We start from the raw sequence: 12,106 nt of genomic DNA on the forward strand, positions 1-12,106 counted from the left end.
CCTCACTGCTGAGTGAGGAACGTTTGGATGAAAGCTGCTTTATACACAGAAACCTGTCACTTTATATCCATAATGTAATTTGTATGACTGCTGTGATCATATGGCGAGCACATGCTTCAGTTTATATCCAACACGTCTGAGCCGAGTGTCTCATGATTGGTGTGAAAACATCTTTGGCTCCGTCCGGCTGCAGCCTGTGTGTCCGTCCAGCCCCAACACGCGGTTCTTCAAGGAACTTCAGCAAGAACAGGTTCTTTGAAGAACCATTTTCAAGAAAGTCGCCTCCTTAAATATGAATGTTGAAATAATGTTGAACATGTTTGTGTCAGACGCTCCTCAATGCAAGGCAGTGTGTCTGTTTGTTAACTAGCAACAAATATGTCAACTAATTACAAATAAGTCAACACATATGTATGATTATTGCTTTATTTATAAATATTTAGTGCTTGTAAATAACGAAGGAAATTGACTGAAACGTTTGTTCATGTCACCCTGTTTTATTTGTACATGGTTACTTATATTTGTCAACATATTTGTGACTACTTTAAAAATGCAGGAAATTGCATGATAATCTATACAAATATATTTTTTAAATACTTTATGAATCATTTGTTGATGAACATTATTACAAACTTTTCCATAGTCATATTGATTTGTATTTTACAGTTTTAATTATTGTTTTTAAACTTGTTCTATCTCTTTTATTCTGCATAATTTTGCTTTATTCATCAGTTTGGTTTGACTTAATTTTGTTGTTTTTTATTGTAACTTGTAATTTTCTTTTTTATGTAAAGCACCTTGTCATTTTGTTTAGAAAAAGCACAAATGCAATACAAATACAAATAAGTACAAATACAAATACAAATAAAGTTGTTGTTGTTGGTAAAAATAATTTTTACTGAAACCAAAACATGCTGGAAGAAAAACGTCATTACTTTGAAAATGAATTTGTTCAAGTTTTAAAGTGTTAAGCACCTGTGGGAAATCTTGAACAATGCTTAAAATTAAAATATTATATACCTTACCTGGAATATAAAGATATTAAATTTGGTGTTAATTATTAAAATAATAACAATAATAATCATAAGACAGTTGAATTCCTGCTGAACCATATTATAATGTTGGCTCAGTATTTTATTCACAAATGTGGATTTTGTTGCTTTTCAAAACGAAACATCTTTAGTATAAAGTACAAAAGAGAATGTGGAACAAAAATTGTGTGATACACTGAAATATTACTTTGAGAATGAACCCACCTGGGATTATTGAGTTATTCATTTATTTTTATCATCATCATAATTATTTTTCCCCTTGTTAAAAATACCTCCCAGATCTGTGAATGTATGGAAATCGACTGTTTGTAAGAGGATTAAAAAAAAAATCATCATCAATAATCCAGAATAATCCAAATCAAATTCAGATGAGAATGAAATGTTAATCTGTGAATCTGCAAATAAATTTCACATCAAGGCTAAGTTGCAAAAATCATGTCTATTAATGAAGGATGAACAGATTCAAATGAAAGATGAGCAGGACACTGGTGAGCATGTAAACACAGCCGCTGAGACAAGAACCAGCCAAAAAAAAAAAAAAAAAACCCCAAAAAACAGTTATTATAAAATAAAATAAAAATGTAATCAAAGTCCGGTGTGATTTTCAGTCGTGGCAGCAGGTTGGAGGCATCGTGGAGCTCAACACTATTAACAAAAGCTTTCATACGATACGAGGCAACATATTTTCATAATACAGACACTTTTCAATAAAATCAATAACGCACACATCTTCAATAAACAGCACAACAAAACAAAACATCCAAATAATTACAGAGAATGAAGAAGGGCAGATGAACACAACAAGGTCTCGTCTCTCCACACAGAGAGAGCGGCCGGCTGCTCCACACACGTCCTGTGGAACGTGGTGTGTGTGTGTGTGTGTGTGTGTGGAACGTGTGGAGACGTAAAGGGAAGGAGTTCTCCAGTGTTGCTGTACTGGTGGGGGGAGGAGGGAGGGAGAACACAGAAAAATAAAGGTGCTGTTTGGAACCCGAAAAAGGTTCTTCAGAGTGATGCGCTGGGAAAATCTTCTTTTTCAAGTTCCACCAAGAACTATTTGTGTAAATGGTCCAAACTCACGGTGGTGTGTTAGGGCCAGGAGAGAAAAATGATGGAGCTGAGATATTCCATGAAAAAAAGGTTTTCAAGGCTTTCAAAGTTTTTTTTCCAAGATTAAATTCAATTTAAAGAAGCAACCATTATTTTTCTGTGTGTGTGTGTGTGTGTGTGTGTGTGTGTGTGTGAGAGGAGGAGGAGGAGGAGCTGTGTTTTCATGAACATTAAAGGTGCAGATCTTTGGCAGAACCTCGTCCCGACCACAGAGGGACGTTTCCCGAGAATTAAAGGAGAAGTGAGGTGGGACATGTGCCGACAAAGATGTAATGTTGATGTCATACGTGCGCTCTCATTGGTCGGTCAGAGGGGGGTACCTGCGTACAACAGCTCCATGACAGGATCATCATGCTGAACGTTGTTGTGTTTAAAGCTGATTGTTAGTGTTGTGCTGCGTTCGTGTTGCTGTGTGTTGACTTGCTTTAGTGTCGCTTTAGTGTTTAAGATTATTTCCTATTTCTTTAAAAAATCCTGATTGGCCGATGATGATGAGATTGATATCTGTGGAAGAGCCAGTGACTTCAGTGACACCAACAAAGAAGTGCAGAAGGCTCAGTGTGACTGTGCTCATCTTCTTTTATGAAATAACCAGAAAAAACCTGATTTTGTACTAATTCAACATAATTCAGAAATTCAGAAAGACTTTTTCTTTTTTTGACACACATCCTTCAAACAGTGTGTGTCTTCTTTCAGTTTGTCCTTTTTTACATTTGTGTACAAAGTGGAAAACATATGTGGATGGATTTGTTCCAAATGTTGTTTGTTGTTGTTGTACTTTTTCAAAGTAAAAGCACTCTGGAGCAGCTAAACAGCACATGGCCGTCTCCATGGCAGCAGCACAGATCAACAGCGAAAACATTTACAGACAGAAGGGAAGGTTCTCCTGGTGATAGCGGTTTCCTGGATGGAAGTTGAGGAAAAAGAGGTTGAGAGGAAAAATTGATAAAGAGGAGAAGAAAAGGGCTGAGGTCCTACGCTCTGCGGGGGCGCCTGAACGCAGCACGAGGCTCCGAGGAGCAGCTCAGACGTTCCTTAAAATAAACGTCTGGCTCTCGGGCCTCGGCCGGGGGAGGAAGTGGCCCGTCGCCATGGCAAAGAGAACACCGTGACTCAGCGGTTACCACGGTAACCGCCCGGAGCGGTGGACAACAGCCCGGCCTGAGTCGCCGCGTGAAACGGATTCAGCTGGAAGCTTCCCGTCCCAAAGAGCGTGTTCCCAAAACACCAAACTCACACAGACTGAGATCACTCCTCAACAGCAACATTTCCTGATGTGGGATCAATAAAGTACATCTGCCTCTTTATTGATCTAATAACTGAGTTACTGTGATTCACTGTGAGCAACAATGATCAGACAAATCAGAAAACTGCAGCTCCATGTGATGAAGATCAATTTGATTATTTACTCTGACTTTGCTTCATATCCAAATAATTTCTGTACTTCTGTACTGTAAGCTCAGATTGGAACAAAAAACTATAAATTACTTGAGGATAATCAGTTGTGTTAAACTATAAAATTCTATTTTTTCAATCAATGATCCAAAAAACAGCAGTGGAATAAATTTGGTTAAACTTTAAACCGCGGACGGGAAAAAATGGTTGATGTCACTTTTTACTTTTTTTTTTTTTTTTTTTTTTTTTTTTTTAATCCCAAATGGAAGCAGATATTGTTTTGGGAACAAACTCTTGATTTTTAATTGTTTATTTTTGTTCAGTGGCACATGTCCTCCTCACACGGTGCGCGTCACCATTTTGCTTCCCCGTTTCACTAAGTCAGCATGTGGGACTGTTTGATGTTCGGGATGCAAAACGGCTGCAGAGGGAAAATTCAGGGAACAAAGAAAAAACAAAAGGGGGGGTTTGGGGTTCATCATCGCTCAGAAAACTCTCTGCATTCCAATCCCCGAAAAAAACCCAACAACAAACAGTAAGAGACTGAGAACAAAATCTGTGAGACGTATTGAAATAATAATGATAATACTTGATAAAAAGCAATAAAACACTGGAGAGGTGGTTTCCCCTCCAGATGCAGGATGAAATGATCGGATGGCCGAAGCAAAATCAGGACAAAAAAACAAACAAAAGTTCTTAAATTCACTCAGAAGTTCTCATGTTTTCTCGTCCCGGCGCCCGGTGGGGAGCGTAATCTCTCACGGCGGGACGTCTTAAAACATCCAGGGGCCCAAAAGTCGCTGTCTGCCGACCCGTTCTGGAGCCCCGAGCCGTAGTTTGAGTAGTCAACAGGTGAACAGAGAAACTGTCACAAAACAAAACGACGATTTCAACCAGAAAAACTGAAATGAAAGGAAACTTCCTGCAGGAAACAGTGACGTTTCCTCAGACACTCAGGAGGTTATTTATATTCAAACTGCTGGAATATTAAGACCATGATGTCATGGTGGTGGGAAACACACACACACACACACACACACACACACACACACACACACACACACACACACACACACAGTCTCATCCAGCCTCCAGTGTAGCGGGCAGGACTCCAGGGGACTTTCCCCTCCTCTGCAGTGAGAGTCTCTGATCATTCGTCATCAGTGTGGCCGGGCAGAGTGAAGCATCCTGGGAAATGAAGTCCGATGATGTCATCTCTTTGGGGTTGACCAATGGAAAGCGGGCGTGGGAGGAGTGGAAAAGCAAAATAAGATCATAATAAAATCAAGCTGTGTGAAGTCGGCGGAGGCCGAATGAGTCGCTCAGCCTTCTGGAGCTGGGTGGAGTGAAGCATCCTGGGAAATGAAGTCCTGTGAGGAAGTAATCCAGAACGACCCCCCCGATCGCCGTCTTGGGGTGACTTCACTCTACAGAAGGGGATTGTGGGCGATGTAGTCACATTTTTATCCTCAACTGGATACAGAGCAGTCGAGTGTATGCCACTTTGAATTCTGGGAAATGTAGTCTTTATTTGGGGTGCGGTGAAACCTGGAACAATGCAGAAAGGAATCCTGGGAAATGGAGTCCAGTGATGATGATTGATGATAATGCTAGGTTCATGTCATATCGGATTTACTGAGGAGAAAAAATATATATATTGACATCGCCCCCTAGTGGCGATTACAAAGAATTACAAGAAGTTGATTTGGCTCTGATGGCAAACTGCACACAGACGTTTGAATTTTCAGTTTAATTTGCATGTTCACATTCAGAAAGATAAAGCGACACGCTGGATTTTAAACTTGGAAATAAAAAAAAAAATTTGGACGAGTCCTCCATCTCCTGATGTGACACAACACAACAGCTGTGTGTGTGAAGCAGGGGGTCCTGAAAGGCATGCTGGGAGATGGAGTCCTCCTGGTCACACAGCAGCTAGCCAGCCGGCAAACATGCGAGCCGGTGGCCAGCACTTTATTTATTCATTTATTTATTCATTTATTTTAATCCAGGCTGGTGTAAAATTAGTGTAACTGTTCCTTTAAATTAAATCCCATCTGCACAGGAGGGAGCGCGTTCGTGATCCTACAGGGAGAATCCGGTCTTTCTTTCTTTGGGCGGAGCAGAGCGGCGCCCCCTGCAGGCTGGGCGGGGGTGCGGCGCCTTGCTCAAAGGCACTTCAGCTTCGGTCAGCAGGGGGTCCAACCGTCCGGCTGGGGGTCCGGCTGGGGGTCCGGCTGGGGGTCCGGCTGGGGGTCCGAGGTGGTCTGTTTGGTTCAGAGGTGATGATGGTGGTTTGTGTGGGGGGTCGTCTTTATGGCCTGGGTTGGTTCTTTACACTCCTGAAACACACACACACACACACACACACGGAGGCCTGGGGTCACACACTGCAGATAAACTTGTTGGATTTCATCTTTAAATAGAATTAAAAAAAAAAAAAAAAACCCAGACTAGCTTTCCTTGATGTTGAAAAACACCTGGCCGGCATGACTCAGCGTTTCATTAAATTCTACTTTTTTATTTTATTAAGGCGAGAACACAAACAGCCTCCTGAGTGAAATCCAATAACAGCTGTAAAGTGATTACAGGCGGTGAAGGTATGGTGTGTGTGTGTGTGTGTGTGTGTGTGTGTGTGTGTGTCCTTACCGGCTATAAGAGGCTGTTCCTGCCGTTCATACTGGGGCCTTTAGACCTCATCTGCTCCTGCACCGACCCTGACTGCACGCACACACACACACACACACACACACGAGAACACAATGACAAGTATACATTGTTAATAAATGCCTGTACGTACATACACACACACACACACACACACACACACACACTCCAGATGCTCCACTGTGGTTTCAGTTTTTCTGATAGGCAAAAATGAGAAACGGGGATGAAAAAGTTGGAATGTTCCTTTAATGGCAGACGACACACTGCTCTAAGCTTCACCGTGCGTTCACAAAACAAAGTAAAATAAACTCAGATTATAGAGATTATTGTCTTTTAGTCGCCTGTAGCTGCATAACATCTGTCTCTGCCGGAACCGCCTCCACCTCGCCCGGCACAATAGGTCCGGGACTGATGATGTCACTTCCTGTGTGGCTCATAATGGACTGAGACAGATTTACAGCCCCTGTAACCCCCGACCACCAGCAACACACACACACACACACACACACACACACACACACACACACACACACACACACGGTGTCTTGTTTCCTGTGCCAGGTCATTGTGATCATTAATAATTTGCCCATGAGTTCATTCATTCATTTTGATTTTAACGAGGGTGGCGTCCCGGCCCCTCCTGTGTGAACGAAGGTAAAACAACATGACTTGATGCTGTTTAGTGGCCGACGTCCAGATGTCGGATTTTCCCACCGGTGCTCGAACGCAACACAACGACTGCAGCTGCAAAACCAAAAAATCGCGTCACGGAGGAAATCCGACATGCAGAGATCCTGCTGACAAACAGGGAGGTGCAGAAAACACGACCTCGCTGATGCGTTCTGGACAGAATCCTCTTTCCCTGACCTCCCCGGGCCGAGACCAGATGTTGGACACCGTTTCCACCTCTGGACGTCCAGTGGTTCACTTCCTGTGGGCAGCATTTCCCGTTTGTTTCTTCACTTTGACAGAGCCAGGCTAACGACTCCCATAGACTTCGAGTGTTTATGCTAAGCTAACAGACAATGCTACCCGTAGGAGCTGAACCGCTGGACGTCCAGAGGTGGAGACGGTGTCCAACATCTGGACTCAGGCTGGGAAAAAAGGGGGATTTTGCCCGAAACGTTGGAATGCTCCTTTAAACGCGGTCGTCTGAAGAGGAGCTTCGTTCTTCTCGTCCGTCACAGAGAAACGCTAAAATAGAAGCAGCACAGGAAGGATGCAGCGCCGTGTGACACTTCCTGGAGGACAGGACACACACACACACACACACACACACACACACACACACAGACACACACACACACACACACACACACAGACACACACACACACACACACAGGGTGGCATTCTTTTGCCAGATGTACCCCCCCTCACTCCCCCACCCCACCCCGTCACTGTCCCCTCTGTTTCCATGTTGGACGGCCGCCTGGACCGAGGCTCTGTGGCGAGTTCAGCACCTTTCAATCTGACCTTTTTTCAGGGCACAAAATGACAAACGTTCACTGTTTCTACCAAAAACTGTTTTCTCCTCGGGCAAGAAACCCACTCAGACGAGGGGTTTCCAAACTCTGTCATGTTCCAGATCCTCGTTTTGAGGCGATTTTGCTCTCATCTCCCTGTGAAACTGTCTTTTACTTTCTTGATCTGATGTATTTCCTGTTTAAGCAGGAAGTTTGGCCGGGACACGGTGCAGGGAAGGACCAACAGCATCGCAGTTTTGGGAGAGAAATTTACTTTTATTTTGAAGGAACAGGTGGATGAGAGAGGCTGTTTAAAGATTTTATTGGTTGAAATTGAAATTGAAATTGACTTCAATTTTCATGAAACTGAAGTATTCATCATTTTGCAGACGACTGCACTCTGAAAGCCTCTGACCTGGACCGTCCCGGGACACTGAGGCTCTGCACCGATGGAGCAGCTTCTCCTGCAGAGGAACCAGAAGCTCCAGCCGTCATTTAAAAACGTGGAGCAGGAAAAAACTACAACAGTGTTTTTTATTTAGTTGTTGAAGGTTTTTTATTAATGTTTTTATTATTATTATTATTATTATTATTATTTTGGGGGAATTTTCACTGTATTTTTATTGTGATTTTAAATATATAATTATGCATATATTTTTCTTTTTTTTCCTTTTTTTTTCTTTTTTCTTTTAGCTAATTTTCTGGTGTTTTTTTTTTTTTTTTTTTTTTTTTTTTGCTAATATCCTGGTCATTGTTTGGGAGAATTGTTTATTTATTTTACAAGACTTCCCATTTTCTTGTAATTTTCTTTCAGATTTTCAGTAGGACTGCAGGGAACGTGTGTGTGTGTGTGTGTGTGTGTGTGTGTGTATGTGTGTGTGTGTGTGTGTGTGTGTGTGTGTGTTAAAACAGGGTCTCTATAGTCAGAACAGTGGAGCTCTGTTGGAAGCTGCAGGTGGTGAAAAAAAGACAGGAAGAAATGAACTGACCCTCTCATAGAAAACCTACCAGCCTTTTCCCAGCCTCAGAAAAATGAAAAAATAAATTAAATTAAATTAAAATTAAATTAAAATTAAAAAATAGAGAGACATAAGAGAAACTAGATTATTTCCCTCCCATGACCAACCATGTTATTATTTTTTCATGGGAAAAAAAATCAATAAAGGACAGAATCGAGTAATCTGCGTGGCGGAGTGTGTTATCGCACGCCGTCTCTGTCTGCCACTTCACTAAAACACCAAAACACTTCTGATCTGACATTTCCCAGAAGCCTTCAGCTCCACTTCAAATCAAGCAGAAAATCCCGATGACACACCTCAAAGTTTTTCAGCCCATGCACAAATCCCCTGATTATGTTTTCAGCTGTTAACCTCTTAGAAACCTCGAATCTCCAAACCTGAAGGAGGGCGGGATTTCCAGAAAAAAAAAAAAAGAAAGTAAAATACTGTTCAGCACCTCAAACACACAAAAACACATGATTTCATAACTCTGAAGAGACTTAAGGGGAAATTTAAGGGGAAAGTCTGAGTTCAACGAGTTAAGAGAGAGAGAGAGAAAGAGAGAGAGAGAGAGAGAGAGAGAGAGAGAGAGAGAGAGAGAGAGAGAGAGAGAGAGAGCTGCATTACCGGCTGTAGTCCCTCGGCCATCTCTCCAGAGCCGATGTGTGTGAGGTGCATGAAGTTGGTCGGCTCTCCAATCATACTGCGGTCTATCTTCCTCCTCTTCTTCTTCTACACACACACACACACACACACACACACACAGGTCAGTAAAGGGCAAACATTTAGGAGAAGTCACTAAAAGAGGAAAAAAACAGGATGGAAGTAAATGTGTGAATGTGTGTGTCAGTGTGTGTGTGTGTGTGTGTGTGTGTGTGTTGGGGGACAGAGAGAGAGTCATACAGAGTGAGTAAGAGAGGTTGTGTGTGTGCAAGAGTGAGTGAGTTATGGAACAAATGTTCTTACATGTGTGTGTGACGTGTGTGTGTGTGTGTATGACGTGTGTGCGTGTGTGTGTGTGTGTGTGTGCGCGTATGTGTGTATGACGTGTGTGTGTGTGTGTGTGTGTGTGTGTGTGTGTGTGTGTCTTCCTGCATTCATAAGTGACAGCCTGTCCTGTGTGTGATGTGCAGCTACACGTCCACATACCCCGACACACTCATCATGTACCTCGCTCGGCCGCCTCGCTCTCCTCAGCTCACCTGAGCCAACAGCACTACTGCAGTAATACTACACTAATACTACACTAATACTGCAGCGCAACAAGGAGCAGGAGCTGTGATGGCAGTAGTACTTGTAGTAATACTAGTAACAGTAACAGTAGTAGGAACAGTAGTAGTGGTTGTTGTAGTAGTAATAGCAACAGTAATATCAGCACTAGCAGTAGTTTTGAAAGTAACAGTAGTAATAGTAGTATTAGTAATAGTTGTAGTAGTTGTCATAGTAATAGTAGCTGTAGCAGTACCAGTAGCTGTAGTAATAGTACCTTCTGTCTATCAACAACAGTAGTAATAGTGGTAGTAGCGGCACAGGCTGTGGCAGTAGCTGGTAGTACTCTTACAGTAGAAACAGAAGTACTATCATGTATAAGGAGTACTAGTATTCCAGCAGTGGCAGTAGTTCTAGCAGCAGTGTGTGTGTGACTGTGTTTCCGGGGTTAGTACTTCTGTATTATTTTATTTTTAAAAGTGTAAAGAGTTTGGAAGTGAAAAGGCTTTGAGATGAGACGAACGGCTTCACTCAGTGAAAGCAGAATCAACGGCAGAATCAAACGGTTCTCAGCTGCGGTTCTACTTTCACTGTGGAACCAAAAGTAGAAACCGTTTGCTCCGTTCTCGGGACTTTTTTTTTTTTTTTTTTCACTTTCAAAATAAGGGCGCAGGAGAGGCTGGTTTCTCCCTCAGGCTCCAACACGCTCCGTCGTCTTGGCAGAGGGAGGCGGGCGATGACTCAGCGCATGGAGCGTTTCCCTGGCGATCACAACAGTTCCACTCAACCAACAACACCAGCACACACACACACACACACACACACACACTCACACACACACACACACACACACACACACACACAGGGGATTTCTTTGCTAAAGCATCAGCTAATAAAGTTATATTCACATGGTGTACGCTCAGTTGTCCGGTGTGAGCGGCGGGGCCGGGCGCCTCTGGTGGGAACGCCGCTGTCCGGCGAGCCGAGCCGGGGCTTGGCAACTCGCCACTGAACGGCCCATTAAAATCCTATTCTGCTCCCAAAGTCGGCCTAATCCTCATGTGGGGAAATGTGCGCCGTTTCAGAGCACATCTTGGCCACGATCAGAACAATTTCGACTCGATTTAAGAGGCTTATGTTCCTGTGGATTATTGCGATCCACTTACATAACTGCAGCGGGACAGAGGTGAGGCTTTCTGAGACGAAAATTGATCGTTTGGAGAAGCAACGCCTCCTTTCAAACAGAAAACCCCAAAAAAACCCAAAAAACCCCAAAACATGTATGTTCTGGACCCCCAGGCCGACCCTCATGGGGCCCTGGACCCCCGCAAGCTAACAACTCTGATATGAAAAGATGTTTTGATTTGTGTTCATTACACATTTGTCTTGGTTTCATACTTGTCAAATACATTCAAAGGGGTGGGATTAAACAGGATCGTGTTTTTCTTCAAACAAGGTCAAACACCCACCAGTGGGATTAGATAATCCCACTTGTCTCCAGAGCAGTTTGACGTGTTTCAATAAATGTGTTGAAACGAGGCAGATCAGCCACTGGGATCATGAAAATTACACTTGATTCAAGAAAATTCTGGAAACAAGTGGGATTATCTCATCCCACTGGCAGATTTTTTTTTTTTTTTACCCTGCTTGAAGAAAAAGAAGATATGAAGAAACACGAGGACTCAAGAGCAAAATGTGTGGAAGCAAAAGTGAAATTATAAGAAATACAGGCATTAGAAATTTGTAGATTAAAAAAAGGTGCATTATGTATAAATATGTGCATGAATCCTAACTGGTAAACAAAAAAAAAAAAAAAAAAAAAAAAAAAAAAAACAAACAAACAAGTGTGCATTGTGTGGATTATGTAAAAATGAAAATATGTGCATGTGTTAGAAATTTGATTAAAAAAAGGATGTGCATTATGTCAAAATATTTGCCTTAATCCTGCTTTGTGCATTAATCCTAATTTGTAAAAACGTGTGTCTGACAGCAGGTGTGGCTCCTGACGTGGCACAGCGAGGCATCACGTGTTCGGTGTTGCCGTTGGCCGTCCCGTCAACATTTATTCACGTTCCAGATATTTGCTGCTGCGCCCCGGCCTGCCTCTCCAAAAAAAAAAAACAAAAAAAAAAAAACAAGCTCCCACATAAATCAGTCCTCAAGCAGCAGACGGCAGCCACGTCTCAAGGAGCCGACTCAGCTTCACACGACTTA

At 42.6% G+C, this 12,106-nt stretch overlaps 1 protein-coding gene across 2 annotated transcripts in view; it reads right to left on the bottom strand.

Moving 5' to 3' along the window:
- Window positions 1-1,092: 1,092 nt before the first annotated feature.
- Window positions 1,093-12,106, bottom strand: part of cdc42se1 (CDC42 small effector 1) — a 32,779-nt gene continuing 21,765 nt past the window's right edge. For both annotated transcript variants that reach the window (XM_030063719.1, XM_030063720.1), the window contains 3 exons: window positions 9,311-9,415; window positions 6,204-6,275; window positions 1,093-5,896 (listed from right to left, as the gene is read on the bottom strand). In XM_030063719.1, coding sequence (XP_029919579.1) covers window positions 6,207-6,275; window positions 9,311-9,415 — 174 coding nt within the window. In that variant the 3' untranslated portion in view covers window positions 1,093-5,896; window positions 6,204-6,206. The remainder of the gene's footprint in view (window positions 5,897-6,203; window positions 6,276-9,310; window positions 9,416-12,106) is intronic.

The sequence above is a fragment of the Myripristis murdjan genome, chromosome 11 (assembly GCF_902150065.1).
Source record: "Myripristis murdjan chromosome 11, fMyrMur1.1, whole genome shotgun sequence".
Taxonomy (NCBI): domain Eukaryota; kingdom Metazoa; phylum Chordata; class Actinopteri; order Holocentriformes; family Holocentridae; genus Myripristis; species Myripristis murdjan.